This window comes from Chanodichthys erythropterus, chromosome 16 (assembly GCF_024489055.1).
Source record: "Chanodichthys erythropterus isolate Z2021 chromosome 16, ASM2448905v1, whole genome shotgun sequence".
Taxonomy (NCBI): Eukaryota; Metazoa; Chordata; class Actinopteri; order Cypriniformes; family Xenocyprididae; genus Chanodichthys; species Chanodichthys erythropterus.
The window spans coordinates 17,122,299-17,147,353 of record NC_090236.1 but is presented as its reverse complement, the minus strand read 5'-3'; the positions used below and the strand labels follow the sequence as shown (position 1 = coordinate 17,147,353).

At 36.3% G+C, this 25,055-nt stretch overlaps 4 protein-coding genes across 8 annotated transcripts in view; 3 read left to right on the top strand and 1 right to left on the bottom strand.

Moving 5' to 3' along the window:
* Positions 1-705: 705 nt before the first annotated feature.
* Positions 706-24,637, bottom strand: selenot1a (selenoprotein T, 1a). Its single transcript, XM_067362335.1, has 8 exons — positions 24,559-24,637; positions 23,756-23,837; positions 4,050-4,127; positions 3,439-3,549; positions 3,093-3,219; positions 2,561-2,648; positions 1,943-2,109; positions 706-1,226 (listed from the first exon to the last, which is right to left on the bottom strand). Exons 1-7 carry the CDS (start codon positions 24,620-24,622, stop codon positions 1,985-1,987), a joined length of 675 nt encoding a protein of 224 aa, XP_067218436.1. The 5' UTR covers positions 24,623-24,637; the 3' UTR covers positions 706-1,226; positions 1,943-1,984.
* Positions 5,399-13,544, top strand: zgc:92744 (uncharacterized protein LOC436846 homolog). Its single transcript, XM_067363770.1, has 3 exons — positions 5,399-5,609; positions 5,828-5,903; positions 11,277-13,544. Exons 1-3 carry the CDS (start codon positions 5,529-5,531, stop codon positions 11,315-11,317), a joined length of 198 nt encoding a protein of 65 aa, XP_067219871.1. The 5' UTR covers positions 5,399-5,528; the 3' UTR covers positions 11,318-13,544.
* On the top strand, positions 14,338-21,074 carry fuz (fuzzy planar cell polarity protein). 4 transcript variants are annotated; one of them, XM_067363199.1, is made up of 3 exons: positions 14,421-14,561; positions 14,647-14,701; positions 17,498-21,074. In XM_067363199.1, the coding sequence occupies exon 3, from the start codon at positions 17,565-17,567 to the stop codon at positions 18,843-18,845; it is 1,281 nt and encodes a 426-aa protein (XP_067219300.1). In that variant the 5' UTR covers positions 14,421-14,561; positions 14,647-14,701; positions 17,498-17,564; the 3' UTR covers positions 18,846-21,074. The 4 variants fall into 4 exon arrangements, with proteins under 4 accessions (XP_067219301.1, XP_067219298.1, XP_067219300.1 ...); XM_067363200.1 differs by lacking the exons at positions 14,421-14,561; positions 14,647-14,701 and adding an exon at positions 14,338-14,369; XM_067363197.1 differs by lacking the exons at positions 14,421-14,561; positions 14,647-14,701 and adding an exon at positions 14,346-14,409.
* Positions 24,444-25,055, top strand: part of gpt (glutamic--pyruvic transaminase) — a 36,249-nt gene continuing 35,637 nt past the window's right edge. The window contains exon 1 of one of the 2 annotated variants that reach the window (XM_067362332.1): positions 24,444-24,701. The gene's annotated coding sequence lies outside the window, so the exon portion shown is untranslated. The remainder of the gene's footprint in view (positions 24,702-25,055) is intronic. The other variant, XM_067362331.1, reaches the window with a different exon arrangement.

Genomic DNA, 25,055 nt, shown 5'->3' with positions numbered 1-25,055 from the left:
TTCTCAAAGTGATTTCAGCAATATTGTTAATCTGCATCGTTATAACTGTGGTTTGGGCTATTCTTAAAGAATTAAGAGTGATTATTATCTATATAGTTATCATCCTTGGTGTGAACAGGTCTTAAACATAGATCTAGACTATTTCTTTTAATAGAGAATTTCCAATGTTACCTGAACCTAGATTAATCAAAATTAAACAAAGTGACTGAAACATTTTACTAGTAATACCACATTTTATGAGTAATTTTACATGGAACGTTACCAAAAATTTCAGGCATTGCAATATAATCTAATTCTTTTTGATTTCATTTATAGAAAAATGCCATGATGAAAAGCCATCAAAGTGAATCTTCTTGTACATTTCAATTAACATTTACTAACCAAAATAAAATAAAGCATTTACTAGACCAATTACATCAACTGTAAATCTGCCAAATTAGAAGAATCCAAAACCAAGACTAAGTTCACAATAGGATTCTTAGTGATAAGCACATAAGACTTTTCACCTGAAGTGATCTGGGTAAAACCAGACTAAAACCCATTCTGGATTAGATTAATGGCATTGCAAGACAAATGAGTGAACAATGCGATTTAACAGTATGTTTAACCTAACCTTAATTTGTAATATATGTGCAGCTCAGCTAATGATCTTTATTTTTGATTATTTAAAAATTGTTTTAAAACAATTTGCTAGGCCATTCTTCCAATAAAGAACAACAATTTGTTAATTTCATTTTATTTTCCATTTCAAGCTATACAAAGCAATATAAAAACCAAGGTTCAGAAATATAATTAAAGTTACTTAAATGTTAAATTATCATGATGGGGGTTGGCTGTATAAGTTAGAAGCTTATATCAACTTATTAAATAAAACATAAAGACCAAGATTTAGCCATATATTAGGATCAGATCAAAGGAATATATGCCATCATAAATTTTGTTGACTGAGCAAACTGAACTCAAATAGAAATTATTTTTTTATTACATATTTCTTGTGAACATATATCCTGAACCAAATGGCTGTTGCACAAGAGATGGGCTGCAGTCATATTTATATGGCCACTGTTGTTGCCATGGGTCCCGCACCAGTGTCTGTAGATGGTGCATCTCCGAGGGGCACGGTGAGGAGAACGCAGAACATCGGGTGTGCGCTAGCAGAGACTCTACTTTCAGCGCAAACCTTCATAAACGTCACCTCACAACCGTAGGAGAGCTTCACCACAAAACTAAAAGAGAATATGTGAGTAAATAGAATTAATTCATCTGAAACATTATTACTAGTTATCTGCTTTAACTCACCGTTTCATAAAAATATATTATATATTTTGCTCTGCAAAGGCAAAACTCAGCATCTACACATTTTTGGCTTAACTACGCTCAGATTTTGCTGCTTGGCTATTACATTACCATTCTGAAGTTTGGATGTCAGTCAGGTTTTTTAAAGAAGTTTAAAGTCACTTTTACTCAGCAAGGATGTATTAAATTCATACAAAATGACAGTAAAGACATTATTCTTTAGATCTTTCTATTAAAGTAATAGAACTAAATAAACCTAAAAAAAAGTATTCTTATTTTTGACAATAATAAATATTTCTTAAGCAGCAAATCAGCATATTAGAATGATTTCTGAAGGATCATGTGACATTGACTTGAATAATGTTGCTGAAAATTCAGCTATGACATCACAGGAATAAAACTATTTTAAAATATACTAGAAAACAGTCATTTTAAATTTTAACATTCCACAATATTGCTATTTTTACTGTGTTTTTGCTTAAATAAACACAGCCTTAGTGAGTATAAGAGACTTCTTTCAAAATAATCTTACTGACCCCCAAACTTTTAAATGATACATTATAGATATTTTTTTAAAACAAAAGACAATATTTTAAACAATAGAAATTCATTTAACATTTAGTAAGGTTATGATGTTAACACATACGCGGAGGGGTCCTAGGCTCCATTCAGTGAATCAGAGGCAAGGTTACGAGCGATGGTGTGGAAGTGTGTCCATGTGCACGTTCATCTTCATCTCATTCTCCAGAATTTGAACTAGTTGCTGCATGGAAGGCAGGTGGCCTGACTCCAGCTTGGACCAAACTGGAACATCTAACCAGAGAGAGAGGGAAAAAAAAAAAAATGTTACCATAGTGATCGTGCAACCATGGCATTTTTCACTTCTGCCAGACTAAACCACTGAATTATGCTACCGCCAAACTGCCTCTATCTAAACACCTCTAATTATTCAGATTTGATAAACAATAGTTTCTGATTTAGTATGATTTTATGTGCTATTCCTCTTAAAGGGCTAGGTTATCTTAAAAAGTGAAAATGTCATTGGTCAAGTTATGTTGTTCTGAAAGGGGTCATAACAGGGATTTTCTAAACTATCATATCATTCAATCATCCCTTTTTACAAACAAAAACTTTATGTATAGGGTTAGGTAAATTAATATATAATACAAAAAAATAATACTACTAGACATTTAAACAAATACTATATAAACAATAATATAAATTCTATTTTATTATCCATATAAATAATATAATAAACACTTACCATTGAGCGTGATTTCAAAAGCACCCGTAGACATACACTGATTTTCAATCATATTGCTGAAGAAGAATACCATCATACAGGCATATATCTAACAAAAAGAAACAAATCCCATCAAATAAGTGTTGCTGCAGCTAGTTTGGTTGTACACGTTTAATGTTTAAATACTATATTCTGTGGATAGTTTATACATTACTCAATTTTCTAATTAAAACATGCAAAAAAAAAAATAAAAAATTAAATAAAGAATGCTGAAGATTAATATGTTCTTTTTTGTCTGCATCTCAGGAATTGCACAAGAGTCAGACAAACATTAACATGAGAGCTTGTTCTTTGGTCTCTTGGGTATTACATTCTCTCCTAGAACTGTAGACAACACTGAGGTGACAATGTTAAAGACTAATGAGGTCCACGGGGAAAAAGTTTGTATTTGAACCCATGCTGGATCTTCCATCTAACCTACTACTAAAATAGCTTGTACTTAAGGACCAGGATTTAAACCCCCAAAAGAAAATGTCTTAACAAAAGGTCTTGCCTTATTCTCCTGACTCCAAACCCAGATACCCGGAGCCTGCATGCCAAATAGAGCAAACGGATCTTTGCCTACAATGATCACTCCAATTAAGAACAGCTTAAACATAGACAGAAAGGAAGCAAGGTGCCTGGAGGAAAGAAAAAAAGGACACTATATAAATAGTTATACAAACACACATACATATATACATACATACATACATGCATATACTATGAATTAATATTACATATAAATTAATAAAATTAAAATAAATGAAAAAAAAAATAATTTTGCTATTGTTTTATGTATATACTCATTCCAGGCCACGTGACTATGTAGCAATGAGCAGTGTTGTGTAAAACATTACCTGTAGATAGGCAGTGGAAGGTAGTTCTCTCCTTCTATGCGGATGTCTGGGTACCGCTGGTACAAAGCCTGCGTGTACTCCTCAAACACCCGCTTGTATCCTCAGGAGACACTGCAGTCAACAAACAAGATGAAGAAACACCTCAGAGAGCTTTAGCTTCACTTCCACAGAGTGACATTTAATACAACAGCACTGTTGTGCTGTAGCTATATAAACAATGATTCGCTTTTCAGATTGATAAACGACTTTCCGATGAATACTAGATATTATGGCAGCCTCAAATGTGCTTTATGAATTAATAAAAGCTGCAGCGGTTCAAAAGTGAGGCACACAGACAGACTCGCTAATGGGCTAATCCTCTCAAATGAGAGCTCTCCACTTAACACCGGATTACTAGCCGATTATAACATCCCGCTGAGGTTGCTTGAGAGACTGCTTGTGCCATGAGACAAATTAACGCTTGTTTGTGCATTCCGTAACAGAACAGTTTCTCTGCCAGGTTAATCACGTCAAGCAGTGCTGTGTTACCATAAACACACTCAATGTCATTGTACACTGAACGGCCTGTTCCGGGGACCGACCGACATATAAGTGTCCAAACCCTCACTCACCAAATCTGGAATTTGAGAAGTGGACCCGTGGCAAACTGCATCTTCATCTTCTTTACGCCATTGTTATCCGCAGAGGCGCTGTAAAGAGAACAGGCCCATAATATTACAACCGAAAGAAGCAACCAACGCATCTTCCCCCACGACGATCAGTTACTGAACTAAAAGCAGGAAGTGGACTACTGAATTTCATACGGGTAATCCTGGAAGCGACGCTGTGATTGGTTCGTGACTGACGGGAAGTCCGTCCCATTTCCACGATTCGGTTCTTTTGAACAGTTCGTTTCAAAGATCCGGCACCGGTTAAAAAAAAAAAAAAAACGTCATTACGAAATTGCGTTCACTCCTCATGGGCCTGACGTCTCGGCGTGGTAAACGTCGTTTTGGTTATTTATTTTTTTACAGTCTGTGCCTCTATGAGTCTGTGGTTTTGGTTGGCTTGAGAATCTACCTTCATTTTTTTAAGGCTTTCTCAATCCAACATCAAAGTCTTGACAAATTTTTTTTTATCTAGTTGTAATTTCAAATGTCTCAGTTTAGTTAATTGCAAACAACACTAAGGGTCAAACGTTTGGAATAATCATATGGAATAATGTTTTAAAATAAGTCTTTTTTGCTCACCAAGGCAGTTATTTGATAAAATACTGTAAAACAGTAATATTGTGATTATTGCAATTTAACCTTAATTATTATAGACTTGACTGGTAGTTTACATAAAGTCATTAAAACATTCATATTTCATCAGTCATACAGTAAATCAACTCACTCGGTCGGTTCTCGGCTCACTGCGAGGGTATGTCCGAATCGTGAAAGAGTGGGTCTGTTCCAACCATAGACTGTAAAAAATAGGTTCCAACATAGACATCATGATGTCTATGTGTTCCAATCGGGTTCCAATGCCCACTGGGACAGGCCCAATTCAGGCTGTTTCTGCAAACCGGTTCAATCGATTCATTAAAAAGATTCGACTCAAAAGAACAATTCGTTCACAAATTGGACATCACATTTTTTTTTTTTTTTTTTTTTTTCTTCTAGAAATAGTGTAACGCTGTTTTAAACTCATATCCATTAATTGGCATGTAATGTAAAAAAACAAACAAACATAAAAACCAAAAACAAATTTTAACACCACAGACAGTGCAGGAATCCAAGATTTACATTCCAATCTAATGTCTTCATTAATATGAACTACTTATATAAGCTGTATGACCACACTACGCAAGGTCGGTACCGAATATTAAAAGCCAAATTTAGAAAATGTAGCGTTGACGTTTATTACCAGCTTTTTTTTTTTTTTTTTTCAAAAGGCGGGGTCCAAGCATCAGTCCATTTGCGAACTTCCGGTGTGGGCGGAGCTTATATTCTGAGTACGTAGACAAAAATCGACGTAGTTTTCTCTTCATCCTCACTAGTAGTTTGTGTTGTGTTCGTCATATTTGTGACTGACCAGCTCACTTTTCCAACACACCAGCATTTGCAACGATGGTCGCCAAACAGAGGATTCGTATGGCCAACGAGAAACACAGCAAAAACATCACCCAGAGAGGAAACGTCAAGTCGTCGGTATGACATCCCTTCACGATGTTCAATAGTGTAACCGCAGAAGTGAAAGGAAATTAATGTAATGTGTTAACATGGCTGATTAATTGTAATAAATTGATATGAGTTATGGTATTTCTTTCTTTGTAGTGAAATATTGTTCTTATATTGCAGTGTGCTTTTATCGCTAGAGCTATTAAATAATGCGCGATTGAAACTGATTTGAATGTAAATTCACACAGAGAAACGTGAGTGATGATAAAGTTTCGGTGGGACCGTGGCTCTTGGCACTTTTCATCTTTGTTGTTTGCGGCTCAGGTGAGTGAACATACCAATACTAAAGATTAACTAGTGATCTATTATGCACGTCCTGATATTGCTGAGTTAGATGCATTCCTGGGTCAACATATTTTGATTATAACATAACTTGACATTATCTGTAAACTTGTCCCTCAAATCTGATTGGTTGATTTGAATGTTGTTCCAGGATCAACAAAAATGTTGACCCAGGAACATGTTGAACTCTGCAATATCAGGTTATGCATCTATTATACCGTATACCAAATAATAAACACACTCATTTGAATACTATTTTGTTTTTATACGAGCTGGTGTTGCACTTTTTATTGAGTCCAAGATATGTAGGCAAAGCTGACCTCCACTCAGTTTTTTGGCACAATGTGAAACCTTGCACTGCAGTGAAGGCCGAGATAATAATGCACACTATTTACATGGACAAGGCTGGACTGATAGCAGGACTTTATCTGTTCAACACGTGGATTTGCAGGTGTTGTTACTCTCAAAACAGCTTTCAATAACATTGCCAACAAAACTGCTTAAAGTCACCATGAAGTCAAAATTCTTTTTTTATGGAATACTGCAGTATTTATTATAAATGATTTATCCGTGTACATCCGCGTATAGGGATGCACTGATACCATTTTTTTAAGGACCGAGTACGAGTACCGATACTTTTTTCAGTTTTCCAAGCACAACACAGTGAGACTAATGAATGTAGGACAGCTTCTTTATTATTACTCCAATGAAAAAAGTAATAATTTTTATGTGCTTGTCACAAACTTAAAGAACAAAAATTTCAGTGTCCAATAACCTTCAAAGGGCATACTTACCAATATATATAACTGTTGTTATATAAAAAGAAATTTACAAACAAATTACAAGCAATACAACAAATACTATAGAGATACAAATTAAATAAACTTGTTTTTTCAGATACAGTAGGTTTTTTTTAACCATGTATACATTTATTTAACATATTTTGTTGTTTTAATTAACATTAATGACAAATATAGGCTACGGTCCCTTTAAGACCGAATCCATGGATACTGACACATATCCTGTTTTCACCCAAATGTTTACGTTCACTTAAGCCATAACCGACTGTATTTATCTGAGATACTCCACACGATGGACATTTTGACAACTATGTGTGCATTTGACCATTCAGGCGCAAGGAGAACTGATTGCACGCAAGAAAGTGAGAGCGTGCACGTGAGAGGGAGTGCTTCTGGTCTGTGTCATTCAGTGCGTTTCTGCCCGCCTTCACCAATCAATAACGAATTGTGATTGAAAGCGTGCAGTTCGCAATGTGTGTGTTTGAAGTATGTCCACACCTCTGAGGCTGACATTGTTTCTGCTGCTACTGCTGGTGTCTCTGTGCACAGGAAATTCTGTCAGTTACGTCACGTGAGGTGTCGGTCTATTGTATCGGGGGTATTTTTACGAGTACGAGTACAAGTACATGAGCTTGGTATTGGGCCGATACTGGTATTGGTGCATCCCTAATTATTAATATTTTTTTTAATTAATGTGCCCTTGTAAACTTTAATTCAAATAACTTCCCCTCCCTCTTGAAACATCTCTTCTTTGATGACGTGTTCACTAGCGTGAGGGTGGGGCAGCCTGTCGCTCACATGAGATTGAACCAATAGCATACCACAAACGTCCAATAAATTCACAGGCTGAATCCCAAATGGCACACTTTCGTGGACTTACGATGGCTGCCGCGTGCGCACGTCTGTTACGTCCATGGGTGCTTCTCAATTCTTATTTGTGCATCCTCGTTTCCTTTCCTTGCTTCCTTTCCTCGCGTCTTAGCTCCACCCCTCCAGGATGCGAGGGAAGGACGCAAGGAAAAGATGTGAGGACGGAGGAATTGAATCAAGTGAAATGATAAATCCTCGCTCCCTTTAGCGTCATTTCAAAGCGTTGTCAGCTACACTCGAGGGATCTACCCACATGTTGTTAAAGCTTGGTTATTTAAAAAAAAAATAAAATAAATATGAATAAAGCAAGATGCCTAGTTGAAATATATGATATATAGTTTATTTAATCTGTAAAAGTAAAGCATACATTTAAATTATTGTGACAGATAAGAAGGGGGAGGAGAACTTATGCTTGCGTCACGTTTCTCAATGAGAAAGACTTCCGCAAAGGATGCACCTGTGTATCCTCGCTCATAACTCCTCAGGAAGCTTCCTCACTCCTCGTTCCTCGACTCCTCGCGGTGCAATTAGAGAATTGAGATGTCCTTCAAGATGGCTGAGCTCGATCGTTTTCCGGGTCATAGGATGGAGGACGGAGGAGCGAGGAAATGAGGAGGGATATTGAGAATATCGCGTTCAATATTGACGGCGATTCATATCGATATTGAACGCGATATTGCGTGGCTTTTCAGTGAACTACGGCTCTGTCTATTAAATGCCGCTCCATTTGAAAGCAGGTGATGGCGATTTAGCGGTAATCAGGGAACCGGCTTTACTGACGAAATGCGCGTGACAAAAGCATTCGATATATCGCCCAGCCCTAATTGAGAAGCACCCAATGAGACCATAGGGTGTCCCATTCATCATTTTAGGTTTCAGAAGGGTGCTTGCGAGTGCCCCCTTTGTGGGCGCCATGCGGCCTCGATGTGCACTTCAGCTGAGCCCACAAGTCTGTGAGTGTTTCTCAATATCCCTCCTCGTCTCCTCGCTCCTCCGTCCTCCATCCTATGACCCGGAAAACAATCGAGCTCAGCCATCTTGAAGGACATCTCAATTCTCTAATTGCACCGCGAGGAGTCGAGGAACGAGGAGTGAGGAGGCTTCCTGAGGAGTCATGAGCGAGGATACACAGGTGCATCCTTTGCGGAAGTCTTTCTCATCGAGTAACCTGACGCACACATAAATTCTCCTCCCCCCTTCTTATCTGTCACAATAATTTAAATGTATGCTTTACTTTTACAGATTAAATAAACTTTATATCTCATATATTTCGACTAGGCATCTTGCTTTATTAATATTTATTATATTTTTTTTAAATAACCAAACTTTAACAACATGTGGGTAGATCCCTCGAGTGTAGCTGACGACACTTTGAAGTGACGCTAAAGGGAGCGATTCAATTCCTCCGTCCTCTCATCTTTTCCTTGCGTCCTTCCCTGGCTTCCTGGAGGGGTGGAGCTAAGACGCGAGGAAAGGAAGCAAAGAAAGGAAACGAGGATGCACAAATACGAATTGAGAAGCACCCATTGAGCTACACAGAGGACTTTACCCGACAATCAAAGCGGCATTACGTCATGAAAGTGCAGACTCAGGGTGCGTTCACACTTGTAGTTCAGTTCATTTGGTTCATTTGGTCCGGACCAAAGAAGAAAACATTTAGTCCTGGTCCGATTAGAGTTCAAATTGGCAATTTTTTCACTGAACCAAAAGATACCAAACCTTAAGGCATAGGGATACATTCACAACGTGATTGGTCGAATTTTATGACGTGTTGCCTATTTTGAGACGGAACTTACCGAACATCCAAACAATGCTGTTTGCTGAGGTAAATGCGCTCGTTGTGTGTGCATAGCCTGCATGTGATGGTATTTTGGCCAGTTGGGAACTCGTGAAGAGCTTATAAAATGTGTAAAGTAGTCAAAACACCGGCGGGAATCCATCACACACACACAAATGATCTGCTGTGTGAAGACGCGCATCTGATGCCTGTGATTGGCAAACTCGCGTCTATGACGAGAAAAACCGACATGCGTGAGGATTCCTTTTTAGGGTCTCATCTTCCTGTTTTTGGTTCGGTTACATGTCTTTGGTCCGTGTTGCACTCATATATCATTCGAACCACACTAGAGTTCATTTGGAAGCGGACCAAGACCCATCTTTTCAGCGGCCTCGGTCCGCTTGTTTGGTGCGCACCAGGGTTTGGATGACAGCGTTCACATATTTTCAAATGAACTGCACTAACCGAGCAATTGCACCAGGGTGACAAGTGTGAACGCACCCTCAGAGGAAGACCATGAGGGTTTAGGGTGCCATTTGGGACCAGGTCAAACTCATGTCTTGCCTTAAATTTTTTGTTGAGAAGCCGTTTCACTCAGATATATGTCCCAGCAGGCAAGAAAAGACTATCACAACTTCCATTTCTTGTACTCGCAGGAATAGTAATGGATCTCCTTGCTAGCTGGCTCAGATCACCACATTTTTTAAAGACGTACAGTTGGTTAAAATGTTAGTTCACTCAAAAATAAATTCTGTCATTTACTCACCTTCATGTCGTTCCAAATCCATAAGACACTTGTTCGTCTTTAGAACACAAATGAAGATATTTTTAATGAAATCTGAGAGCTTTCTGTCCCTCCATTGACACTCCAAACAACTACTACTTTGATGCTTCAAAAAGTTCATAAAGAGATTGTAAACTAATCCATATGAATAAAGAGAATACATTTTCTGAAGAGACACAATCACTTTATATGATGAACAGATTGAATTTAGGCTTTTATTCGCATATAAACATTGATCAGTGAACTTGCTTGACGCATGAATAAACCTCATTGGTTCTTGCAGAAGCTCAAATGAACCTCATTGGTTCTCACACGTCAGGCAAGCATGCTCAAACTTCTGTTTATCATCACTGATGTGTGCGTTGATGAATGTTTATATGTGAATAAAAGCCTAAATTCAGACTGCTCATCATATAGAGTGATCATGTGTCTTTGATCGTGAAAATTTGGAACGAACTGCTTAATTCATATGGACTTGTTTTACAATCTCTTTATGAATGTTTTAAAAAAAGTCAAAGTGGTAGTTGCATAGCTGTCTATGGAGGGCCAGAAATCTCTCAGATGTTATTAAAAACATCCTCATTTGTGTTCCAAAGATAGTCTTATGGTTTTGACATGACATGAGGTTGAGTAAATGATGACAGAACTTCCATTTTTGAGTGAACTAACCTTTAAAAAGACACAATGTTTTTGACAATGTCATAAACGGCTCCATCCTGATTTAATGTGACATTTGCTCTGACCTGGGTTTCTTCTACTTCTAGCAAGGTCTGTAACCTGTTGCCTTAGAGAAGCTTTTTGCATTGAATGAATGACATTTTCGTCCAGTGTTTTTGGGTCATCTTGTTCTGTTTGCCTGCCCTAACTTTTGTGCCATGGATGATTTTGCAATCTTTTAATCTGATTCGCCCCAGAAAGCATAGGTTTACTCTGTTAGAGATGACGCTCTTTGGGAAAATCTGTTTATTTTTGTGAGGAAAAAATTATAAATAGCTCAATGGCCCATTATACCCCTTTATGTTTTATAAGACTTGACATCACCAAGTTTAGGTTTTCAATATTCTTCCTCCTCATCTCTTCCAAAGCTGAATGTCACTCTAAGTGTTTTTGTTTTCTCTCCTCAGCAATATTCCAGATCATTCAGAGCATTCGAATGGGCATGTAAAGAGGACCAATGACGTCTCAAATATCCACTCCTTGCCACTTCCGCATACTGAACCCAACTTTGCCAAGGAGTTTTGCTAAAAGGCTTTTTGCTGATTTTATTGATTTATCTTCTTCTGTGAGGTGCAACAATTCTGTCATTCCTCTCTGGTGCCTTTTTAATGAAGAAAAATCAAAAAGCCATAAAATTGCATTCCTATTAATTGTGATGTTATCTTCTGTCAATCTACCTTGATGTAATGTAAAAATCTTGATATGTTGCAAGGAGTGATGTGATTTGTAACACCTGACTTCTCGATCATTCCTGAAATAATTGTGCAAAAATGATTCAATGTGTTATTGTTTGGTTTTTGGACCCTAAAACATGAAATATTACGAATGAAAAGCCAGTCAGCTCATTTTAATGACAAATCACACCTTGTATTACCTTTCTTTTGTTTTCTTAATTTAATAGCTGCCTCCTTTCTTCCAGAATATGAATCTTCAACCTGAGTAATGTAGTTCTCTGGCACATATTCTTGTCATTGTGGTACAATTTACCGTAATAAAATGAGGCTTAGCAGGAATTCAGCTTTTCTCAGAACAGATGATGTTATAGTCATGTATCATGATGGCGTAATGGAGGAAGAGGAACAAAGCTGGACTAAAATGCACTCTTTTAAAAGATAAAAAAAACACAATTGCTTTGTGTTACTAAAATGAGTGTAATGTTTTTTTTTTTATCAAAAATGTATGCAATTTAACCAGCGTTTATTTGTTTGGGTTAAATTACCCATTAAATCTGCACGCATGTGTATATATTGGTTACATTTACCCATAAAAAGACTGGTAAAGTGAAGAGCATCTAGTAGGTTAAATGAAACAAACTGTCTGAGCTGTTTACACTAGCTTAAAGGTGCCCTAGAACCAGTTTTTACAAGATGTAATATAAGTCTAAGGTGTCCCCTGAATGTGTCTGTGAAGTTTCAGCTCAAAATACACCATAAATGTTTTTTAAATAAATTTTTTTTAACTGCCTATTTTGGGCCATCATTAACTATGCACCGATTCAGGCTGCGCCCCCTTTAAATCGCACGCTCCCTGCCCCTGGAGCTCTTGACTATAATACAGTGCATTTACAAAGTTCACACAGCTAATATTACCCTCAAATGGATCTTTACAAGATGTTCGTCATGCATGCTGCATGTGAGTATATGTAATTATTTGGATGTTTACATTTGATTCTGAATGAGTTTGAGGCTATGCTCTGTGGCTAAAGCTAACATTACACACTGTTGGAAAGATTTATAAAGAATGAAGTTTTGTTTATGCATTATACAGACTGCAAGTGTTTAATAATGAAAATAGCGATGGCTCTCTTGCCTCCATGAATACAGTAAAAAGCGATGGTAACTTTAACCACATTTAACAGTACATTAGCAACATGTTAACAAAACATTTAGAAAGACAATTTACAAATATCATTAAAAATATCATGATATCATGAATGATGTCAGTTATTATTGCTCCAGCTGCCATTTTTCATTATTGTTCTTGCTTGCTTACCTAGTCTGATGATTCAGCTGTGCACATCCAGACGTTAATACTGGCTGCCCTTGTGTAATGCCTTGAACATGGGCTGGCATATGCAAATATTGGGATCATACATAGTAATGACCCCAAATGTTATGTAACAGTCGGTGTTATGTTGAGATTCGCCTGTTTTTTGGAGGTCTTTTAAACAAATGAGATTTACACAAGGAGGAAACAATGGTGTTTGAGACTCACTGTATGTCATTTCCATGTACTGAACTCTTGTTATTCAACTATGCCAAGATAAATTAAATTTTTGATTCTAGGGCACCTTTAAAATGAGGAACAATGTAGTGGCCAGAAAATTACTGACTAAAGTCAGCATCACTCAAAGATATCCAGTGCTTAACATTTTGACTTGCCAATTGCAAAGTGTCACACAATGGTGATCAATAGAGCTGATTACATAACATGGTGTGATTGTTCTTCATTCTGGTGTAAATTCAGCATTTCATTCGTTAAAAACGATTGATTTTGACTGTAGCGTCATTTAAGCGTGCTGCTGATGAAATGTTGTGAGTGTGTTACATTGTACTTACGAAATGCTTGAATTTCAGTGTGGAATGAACTCTGCTGCATACTAAGAACTTTGTAGCAAGTAACATTTTATAATAAGGTTTAAAATGTTTAGTTCAGAAAGACCAACTTATTTGATTAAAATTGTTACAAACATAATACCATGCTGTTAAAAATCTTCTCTCCCTTCTAAAAGTAAGCATCCAGGCAGTTATTTCTATAGGATTATTATAATGAGGAATTTGTTTAATGAAAATTAGTCCTCAATGTGTTAACCCGGTACGCACAATAAATAATCAGACTCAATAAATAGAGCAATCTCAAGATTTTTGTTTTTGATTGCTAGTTCTTATTAATTTAAGGAAATCCTTCAATCGTGACAAAGGGATAGTTCACCCAAAAAATGAAAATTCTGTCATAATTTACTCAGCTTCAGGTTGTTCCAAACCTTTATAAACTTATTTGTTCCGTTGAACACAAAAGAAGATATTTTGAAGAATGTGTTAAACTGAACAGTTCTGTGACACCATTGACTTCCATAGTATATTTTTTTCCTACTATGGAAGTCAATGGTGCCCCAAAACGGCCTGCTTACAAACTTTATTCTTCCTTTGTGTTCAGCAGAACAAAGACATTTGAATTGGAACAACTTGAGAGTGAGTAAATGATGACAGAATTTTCATTTTTGGGTGAACTATCCCTTCAATGATATCATACTAGAACGAAGAACTGCTGAAAATGAGAGTTGTTTAATAGTTTCATATAATACAATTCTTTATACTAAGATATAAAATAAAATATTAAGGATACATTAAACAGATAAACATTTACTTGCAGTTCTAAACAGAATAGTATGAAATGGTTTCATAGACGCTACTTGAGTCTCCGCAAGGTGGCGGTGTAGAGCCGTCAGTTCTCTATTACTTTCATTGGCTACGAAGAAGAGCGGAACCGCTGTTGTCAGAGTGAGATGTTGCTGTGGAGACTATAAGTTTACAACACGAGGTCAGACAAGACGGATAATTAATTAATTTTCTTATTAACAGTTACCAACTCAAGTTACTAGCTCCGTATTTCCATGTATAGAGATCTTTGGTCAAACTTAAGCGAGCTAACGCTGGTTACAGCAGTCTGAATGTTTCAGCTTGCATTAGCAGGTCAGTTAACTTTAGTTCACTGTTTGCATAGTTAACGTTACGTTACACTAACATAACAAACACGCAAAATGTAATTTTGACGCAGATATGTCACGCTTGCATACCTATTTGCATGAGGACCAGGTTTTCCTGTTATCAAGGTACGTTGGGGAAAGATGCCCTCTGGGGCAAGATTATTATATTTTTCCCTCTGTATCATGGCACAAAATCCCATCTGAGCACATTTAATGAACGGCTGTAACGTTCCCAATTTTGTCATTACATCTGGACTGATATCAACATTTGTGAGATTTAGTCGGTCAAAGAACAGGTGCGAAGTTAATTTATCTAATTTTTAAAATATTGTATTATATTTTTGTGTAATGTTACTTGTTAATGAAGAATTTTTAGATACACGACTGTACATTTTGGAGTAAAAAATGTTTTAATTTTGAAGTGAAAAGATAAAATTAGACCCTTGGGGTAAGATGATATTTAATAATTCCATAAAGTAGATGAACATTTAAGACACCTTTGCTTTTCATTAAAACCTATTTAATGTAAAATACTGAATCAACTACTGTATTTAAAATGTTTTTTACAATTAGTTGAATAATTGAATAACCGATGATAACATGATATCAGTAAAAGAGGTTCATCTGAAAGCAAAATTTATTATACAGTACAGTCCAAAAGTTTGGAACCACTAAGATTTTTAATGTTTTTAAAGAAGTTTCGTCTGCTCACCAAGGCTACATTTATTTAATTAAAAATACAGTAAAAACAGTAATATTGTGAAATATTATTACAATTTAAAATAACTGTTTTCTATTTTAATATATTACACAAAGTAATTTATTCCTGTGATGCAAAGCTGAATTTTCTGCATCGTTACTCCAGTCTTCAGTGTCACATGATCCTTCAGAAATCATTCTAATATTCTGATTTGCTGCTCAATAAACATTTATGATTATTTTCAATGTTGAAAACAGTTGTGTACTTTTTTTTTTTCAGGATTCCTTGATGAATAGAAAGTTCAAAAGAACAGCATTTATCTGAAATACAAAGCTTCTGTAGCATTATACACTACCGTTCAAAAGTTTGGGGTCAGTAAGAATTTTTATTTTTATTTTTTTGAAAAGAAATTAAAGAAATGAATACTTTTATTCAGCAAGGATGCATTAAATCAATCAAAAGTAAAGACATTTATAATGTTACAAAAGATTAGATTTCAGATAAACACTGTTCTTTTGAACTTTCTATTCATCAAATAATCCTGTAAAAAATATTGTACACAAATATTTTGTACAATTGTACACATTAAATGTTTCTTGAGCAGCAGATCAGCATATTAGAATGATTTCTGAAGGATCATGTGACACTGAAGACTGGAGTAATGATGCTGAAAATTCAGCTTTGCATCACAGGAATAAATTACTTTGTCAAATATATTCAAATAGAAAACAGTTATTTTAAATTGTAATAATATTTCAAAATATTACTGTTTTTACGGTATTTTTAATTAAATAAATGTAGCCTTGGTGAGCAGACAAAACCTCTTTTAAAAACATTAAAAATCTTAGTGGTTCCAAACTTTTGGACTGTACTGATATATATACAGTTGCAAGAAAAAGTATGTGAACCACTATCAGAATCTGTGGAAATGTGCAAAATTTTAACAAAATAAGAGAGATCACACAAAATGCATGATATTTTTTATTTAGTATTGTCCTGAGTAAAATATTTGACATACAATATGTTTACATATAAGACAAAATAGCTGAATTTATTAAAATAACCCCATTCATAAGTATGTGAACCGTTGATTTTGCAATACTGTGTGTGGGTGGTTACCTGATGATCTACGACAGTTAAACTGAACTCTGTTCTTCAGAAAAAAATCTCCAGGTCCCAAAAATTCTTCAGTTTTCCAGCATCTTTTGCATATTTGAACCCTTTACAACAGTGACTAAATGATTTTGAGATCCATCTTTTCACACTGAGGACAACTGAGGGATTCAAACAAAACTATTAAAAAAGGTTCAAACATTCACTGATGTTCCAGAAGAAAACACGATGCATTAAGAGTCGGGGGGTGAAAACTTGTGAACAGGATGAAGAGGTCCAAATTTTTCTTATTTCGCTTGAATATCATTTTTTTTTTTTTTTTTTTTTCATTTAGTACTGCCCTTCGGAAGCAACACAATATACTTGCATGTTTCCCGGAAGACAAATTAAATACGATTTACCTTGATCTTCAAATTCCAAATGTTTTCACTCCCCGTCTATTAATGCATCATGTTTTTTTCTGTAAAATTTTATGTAAAATATCTTACTCAGGACAGTACTATATAAAAATAACATGCATTTTGTATTATCTCCCTTATTTTGTTAAAATTGTTAACATTTTCACAGATTCTGCAAGTGGTTCACATACTTTTTCTTGCAACTGTATATAACTGTGAATATTTAAATTGAATATATGTCATAAAAGCAACACAATGAATTCAGAATGAAGGATTTCACTCAATTAGCTTTGACACTTTGATATAAATATATAAATATATATATATATATATATATATATATATATATATATATATATATATATATATATATATATATAAGCTACAGTAAATATTAATGAGAATGATATTAAAACAAGTGATTTATACATTCTGCAAAAGTTTACCCCGGGGGGATTCTTGCCCAAGGTAGTAGGGTAAATAATTTTACAAATTTTTGCAATGACAACTAAAATAACAAATGTTTCTATTTAGATCCCTTAATAACACATTGGCTGATGCATATGCAAAATCTTTATCCAAATATGTTACAATTTAAAAGTAAACGCACATTGTTTTTGCATCTTTCCCCATCTTACCCTAGGCAGGTGTTCGAATGTTTGATACTGAAGTTCTCATGTGTTTATTTCTTGTGTCTTTGTGCACCTAAAGGCTTTATATGATGTCTTCATCACTGATTGGTGTTTAGAGACACTCTCCAGCTCAGTCTGAACTCACTATGCTGCAAGCAGAGACTCTCCAGCTGCTGTGCATCACAGCTTCCAGTGGGGTCCCACTGTTCTCACGAGGCTCCACCAAGCAGCTTCCCTTTTCCATCATCGGCTCCCTAAACGGTGTCCATATGTTTGGTGCCGGACATGGGGCTCAGTTATCGAGCTGTGAGACAGATCGAGGCAGCCGTGTGGTTTGGGGGGTCTTTCAGGAGAGCCTGATGCTGATTGCGGTGAGTGGCAGCGGGGGCTCCGCCATCAGTGAGCTGCAGTTGCGTCGCCTGCTGGAGAATGTGTGGAACTGCATGGTCATGATCCTGGGACAGGACGAGTTGGCAAACATACGCAACGTGGAGCGGTTAAAACGAGAGTTGCGCTCTTGCTACCGCCTGATTGACATGCTCTTGGAGCGCGTCAATGACGATCAGGGATTTATGGGAGATCTGACACAATGTGCCGACTGCTTGCTTTCCTCCAACTCCGGCTTGCTTCAGGAAGCTCTAGACTCCTTCGCCCAAGCGGCGGAGAGCGAATTTGGCTGCCTGCTAGTGCACGGCCGTGTGGCACAGGCCACGGAGAAATGGTGGTCTCGACTGACTTCCCAGGAAGTTGTTGTGCTCTCAATCCTGGTGCACTCGCTTTCTGGTGCATCGTCATGTGACTACCCGGTCTTCCTGCCCCAAGGCAGTCCCACCGTCGCTATTCGCTTGCTCAGTTTCCAACTGCTTCCTGGGGTTCACGTGTGCATCCTTTGTGGCCCCAAACCCTCTCTGTACAAGGCGGAGAATGAGCTTGTTAGTCGTTTTTGGTCCACTTTGGTGGAGAATCTACGCATCTGTATGGAGCAGGCCGACCGTTCCACTCTTCCTCCGTCTGTGAGCCTTCGCTGGGACGTCCAGGCTCTTCTGCTCATCAACCGCGAATCTCGACGCGCGGTCACCGTCTGCCCTAGGGTTCGTGGTGGTGCTCCTGCGCAGGCTGTGCCTCTTCTTTCATCAGGAAGGCGCTTGGAGCTACTTCGCCTTTTTTACACATTTGCCATGACCCGATATTTCACTTCGCAGGAGACATCAGTCTCACCAGCCTCACCTACCTCAGAGGATTTTTGTCAGGGATTTACCCACGTCCCTGTGCAGTGCTACCTTGTGACTGATGAGTGTAAGTGTTATGGCCTGCAGAGTCCCCAACACCAGCTCTTCCTCCTCATGGATCTCTCTGTGCCAACATTTGCCTTGCGTACAGTGGCTACACAGACTCTCTCTGCGATTACTGCTGCAACTGGTTTTTAGGACATCGGTTTGCTCCTGTATGGAATACTGAACCAGATACCAGACCTACTGGATTTGTAAACATGAACAGTTCAGGCATTAAAGAGATAATTCATCAAAAAGTGAAAGTTAAGTCATTATTTTCTCACCTACATTGTTGCATAACCTGTTTGACTTTGTTACTTCTGCAAAATGCTAAAGAAGATATTTCAGCTGTTTTTATCCCAAACAGCATTGAATCCCATTGAGTTTTTTGTATGGAAAAACCCACCAAGATATTTTGCCAAATATCTTCTTTTGTGTTTCAACTTCATGGTTAAAGGGATAGTTCATCCAAAAATGAATTTCTGTCCCTCCATTGACAGCTATAACTACCACTTTGATGCTTTAAAATGTTCATAAAGAGATTGTAAAACTAATCCATATTAATTGAGCGGTTCAGTACAAATTTTCTGAGGAGACACGATCGTTTTATATGATGAAAATTAGCTCAATTCATATGAACTAGTTTTCTGATCTCTTTATGAACATTTTGAAGCATCAAAGTGGTAGTTGAGCAGCTGTCTATGGAGAGACAGAAATCGCTCAGATTTTATTAAATATATCTTCATTTGTGTTTTGAAGTTGATTGAAAGTCTTATGGGTTTGGAACGACATGGGGGTGAGTAAATAATGACAGAATTTTTATTTTTGGGTGAACTAACCCTTTAAGCTTGTGCCTGGTTGCATATTAATCAAAAGGAGATTTTTTTGGTAACACTTTACAAGAGGGGTCAATTTGTTAGCAATAGATATCATTAAACTAAACATGAGCAGTAATTGTGCACCATTTATTAATATTGGTTAACCTTTAATGTAATGATAATTATAATGTTAGAATGTTAATTTTTGCATCTACTAATAAAAGTGTTGTTAATTTTTAATGTTTGTTCACAATAAAGTAGAATAAACTCTTAATATAAACTTTAAACTTTTTTAAGATGTTCAAAATGTAGTAGATGCTGAAATGAACAATAGCAGATTTGTAGTAGATTAATAGAGTGTTTATACAGTGTTTAATATAGTTTGCATTAGAGGATTAGTTCACTTTCTAATTAAAATTTCCTGATAATTTACTCACCCCCATGTCATCCAAGATGTTCATGTATTTCTTTCTTCAGTCGAAAGAAATTAATGTTTTTGATGAAAACATTCCAGGATTTTTCTCCATATAGTGGACTTCAATGAAGCCCAAATGGTTGAAGGTCGAAATTACAGTTTACAGCGATCCCAGACTAGAAATACGGGTCTTATCTAGAGAAACCTCATTTTCTAAAAACAAAATTAAAATTTTATACATTTTAATTCCTATTAGAATTCCAGCAGTGTAGACACTGCTAAGTGTATTACTGCCCTCCACAGGTCAAAGTTTGAACTAATTGTAATATACTTGCACTAGCATATTGTATATGACAATTTAGTACAAACTTTGACCTGTGGATGGCGGTAATACACTTAGCAGCATCTACACTGCCTGAATTCAAATAGAAAAAAGAGAGCTAGTTCAAGATGAGCATTTATGGTTAAAACTTATATAATATATTTATTTATTTTTAAGAAAATGAGCGATGGTTTCTCTAGATAAGACCCATATTTATCGTCTGGGACCGTGTAGAACACTTTGAAGCTGCACTGAAACTAATTTTGCACTGAAACTAATTTAATAACTGTTTGGGCTCCATTGAAGTCCACTATATGGAGAAAAATCCTGGAATATTTTCATCAAAAACTTTATTTCTTTACGACTGAAGAAAGAAAGACCTGAACATCTTGGACGATATGGGGGTGAGTAAATCATCAGGAAATTTTAATTTGAAAGTGAACTAATCCTTTAATGTTAACTAATTGAACCTTATTTTAAGTTTTGTATTGTTACTGCATACTTCCTTAGGAGCTAGAATAACAGTAAAATGACAGGATTTAAACAAATGAGATTCTGTACTTACTGACTCTACTGTATGACTGTTTATGTGTAGCATTCACACTGTGTTACCAAATTCTACCTTTGATTTGTTATTTTTACTGAACATGAATGTAAAAGTGAGTTTGGTATTGAGGACCAACATCATTTTTGAAAGCTGTGTATGTTAATGTTCACTTAATGACACTGGTGAATAAATTAGCTTATTAGTGGTGTTAATATTTAGTGGTGTGAATAAAAACAAATTGTTTGAAATGCATCTTAAGATTTTTGCTGTATGTTTTAACAACAACAAGGAAATAAAAACATTCTGCGTTCTAGCAATAAATCTAATGTTACTATTTCTGATCCACAGTCAGATTTGTGAATGTTTTTTCCCCCCCTATTTTGTACAAGTCAGTAGAATTCTGTGTAACCACTCCCCCTGTTGGCCAGTCTTATTATGTTCAAAAACAGTTCTGTATATTTGTTTTTATAACAAGAGTAGACAACATAAAAAATAAGTACTTATTTAAACACACAGTGCATAAGCAGGCTAAATAAAGATGGTATTTTGGGTGTGAGTGTCACTGCATGGATATTTTAGGCAATTAATAGTATGTTTATCTCATTTAAAATATAAATAGCAATGTACAGCCTGCACAAAAGTTAACCAGCATTACACCCAACAATTCAGAAGCTAAAAAATAGATAATGACAAAATAAAGTTTTAGTGCTATATTATATTTAGTGCTCATTTTAGTGCTATAGCCTAGTCATTGTTATTTTGTTCATATATAATTTACCATTAACAAATGTAACTTTTATCTAGTTGGTGGAGAACAGTCACTTCTGCAGTCAAAGGTCAAAGCAGTCTGATCTTCACAAAGCTTGAATATTGTTGCAGTACAGTCAATAAGCTCTATAAATGACTAAAAACTCAAGGCATGTTTTATATCGATATTCAGCCACACCCAGCCTCATTATCTTTGCTTAAAAGGAATAATCCAGGTTAAATACCAGTTGAGATCTGTGACATGCCTCAGTGACATGCCTCAGTTTGCAAAGACAATGTGTTGATAGAAATGCGCTTACAATGGAAGTCTATGGGGCCCCTTAGACTGTACTGTCAACCGCCTATCCCTTGTCTCACTGAAAAACTAGTTTGAGTATTAGATCAAACATATCTCAGAATACAAGCAGAAGGCACTTATGTGCTTAACTTAAAATATATAGCTTTTATAGCACCCTAAATGCCTGTTTAATGGTCCTTACTGCATATTAAGGGTAGTTACATGTTATAAATTGCATTTAAGTAAATAGTTCACCCAAAAATCTTATCTCTAACTAGTGCAGGATAATGTCACTGTGGTCTCTACAAGTACATACATACACATACAATTAAGACACGGACACACTGAGGGCTGTGCTACTGTTTACCAATGTATCCTGTTTGAAATAATGTCAAGCCAACTTGATTAATACTGTCTCAACACATTGTGTGGCTTAACCCAAATTGACATCAAAGAGGAATTAGAAAATTGCTGATAAAGTACTATCTGTATTGTGTGGCTGCATTTATCACTGAGTCCACATGAATGAATCTTTGACAACTGTGCATAAAATATGTGCCACATATGCACAATTTCTATAGATGACCTCATATGGGCAGTTCGCAATGGAATAATGAGAAATTGACAAATATGAGGAATATGCTGAATGTGGTTGGTCACATGTTTCTACCCTTAAACCGAGATGCAACTTTGTGACATTATTTGCCTGTCACAGTCATGCTATTATGACTGCAGTATGAGTTGTGTGTGTTCCTTTGATTAATTATTGAACTCTGGGAATGATATGGTTGACCCTTGTCTGAATCTATTCCAGTTATGTGTAGAAGTTGTTGCTTTGTTAAGAGAAAGAATGTACAGAAAAATTTATTTCATTGATGTCATTCGGAGTAACCAATATAAAGGGACCATTTTGCGTTCAATATCATGTGACAGGATGTGACATTATTCAGACACCTGCAAAGGACCACATGGTCGTGAAGCAAAGTAACTAAATCTCTCTTAACTATTTGAAAAATTCATGTTTTCTCTTGCTCATACACGTCCCAAAACATTAGGTCATCCGGTACAACCGCTATAAAACATGGAAAATGTAATATTTTAAAAACTTGTACTAAATATAAAATGTTTGATTGTGCTTTTGATAGCTAGCTAGCAATCTAACTATCTAGCTAGCTAGATATCAGCCTGTTTGCATTGTTTGAAAATATCGTCATATGGTCTAACCAAAAATGTCATTCGGTAAAACTGAAATTTTGGTTAAACCGAATGACTGTTTTGGTGACAAATGTTATATATTTTGTTCACTTGAGTACTTACAATATCCCAAATGTTTGCATCTATTTGTAATCATGAGAAAATTGCAATTTTAACCAAGACTCCGGGACGTGTGAGGAGTCGCCTGTCAATGGCATCATACCCGCGTTACCCTCGGTTTCTGATTTTATTTTGTAGAAATCATGGAAACACCAAAGATGCTTTAATATTTACATGTTTTCATAGGCAAGGGAACAACTGTTTTGATATTGACAGAAAACGAATTATTGTTATATAGCTCTACACGTTTAGTCTTATTGTTTAAATCTAATTTTCTTGATTTTTTTGCAAGTACCAAGCTTCATGCCTCAGAGAAAAACACTATTATGTGAAGTAGCTAACATAGCATAACCAGATGCAGCTTTATTTTTAGTAACAGTAATACAGCATTTGATCCATCATACAATACGCTTTAAAATTAATTGCATGCCATTTATCAACACAAGCCATCCAGCATTTATTAATATTATATTCTAATATGGATCTAGCTTACTGCATTGTGCAAAAGTGTCTCACAGCAGCCACAGAGCGAACTCAGAGTAATGTTATAACATAATTTTCAACACACTCAAATGTATCTAATATGATAAACAGAGCTGTGTTACCTCATACTCATGACCGGAAAAGCGGAAGCAGTGCCGGCGTCATCAAGCTGCGCCTTTGCTTTGAATAGGCCTCTAGCGACCTCTAGCAGACAGAAAATATTACATATTGCACCTTTAATTGATTATAAAAACCACATAATCTCATTAACACTTGATAAAACTTCAAAATTAATTATATCTCCATTAGGTGTTTTCTTTTAAACACTTTATTCATCAATGACCTCTCACCCAGGTCCTACTCACCCCGCGATGTGTATATATATATATATATATATATATATATATATATATATATATATATATATATATATATATATATATAAGCATAATATGACAACATATATTGCATGTTTTTCATTAACTCATCAAAATAATTTAACCAGTTTCAACTTCATATTTTTAATCGAGATACTACTAGAATGCCTCTGCAAATTTGATTATACTTATATACATTTAATGCAACTGGACTTTTAAACCTCATAGTTACAGAGAAACAGCCCATAATATTCCCCTCTTTAACAACCACACCCCTCTCCCATATTCTAATAAATGCAAAGTGATTGAATAATGATGCTGTCTGCAACAGAATGGCCTCTGATCACATGACAGCTGACTAGACTCTTCTGTTTCCTTAAGTTTGCCAGTAACTTTGCGGAACTATTCTGGCAAAGAACACACAATCATGTAATGTGATCACACTGCTTGTTAATCTCTCCTGCAAGAACCGCACAGAGCCTAGTCAACATGGGAGGAGCTGACGTGTTTTATTCGGTTATTGGATCAATGGGAGGAGGTTCACTCACTGTGTAGGGAAGTTTTACACTGGTCAAAGTTTGGAGCCGCATCAGACTCTTCACACGGGTCCATCGTTGCGGTCTGTCGTCTCGGTAACCGAAGAAACTTCCCTTTCTACACTTCTGGTGCGTAATACAGTCTGGAGGAGGAGGTACTGGATATAAAACACCCCATTTAAAAAGAGGTGGCAGTCATGAAAAGTTACTGGGAACACTGAATGTACTGTTTGTGAGCCCCGTAGATAAAAAAAAGAGGCGTGGGGATTTAGTGGGGGCCAGAAGTGCTTGTGCTTCTTATGAAATCTTGAACTATCTGATGCTCAGTCCAAAGGTCTTCACGTGTTGATATTTGAAGGTTTTGCTACGCGCATAACAGCGAAACCTGCGCGGAAAACCAAAGTTTAAGAAACCAAATTTAAGTTATACCTCTTTGAGTGCTTTAACTGTTAAAAATGTTTTCTAATAGAAGCGTGAGGGTTTTGAAATTTGGAAGATGTGAGGCTTAC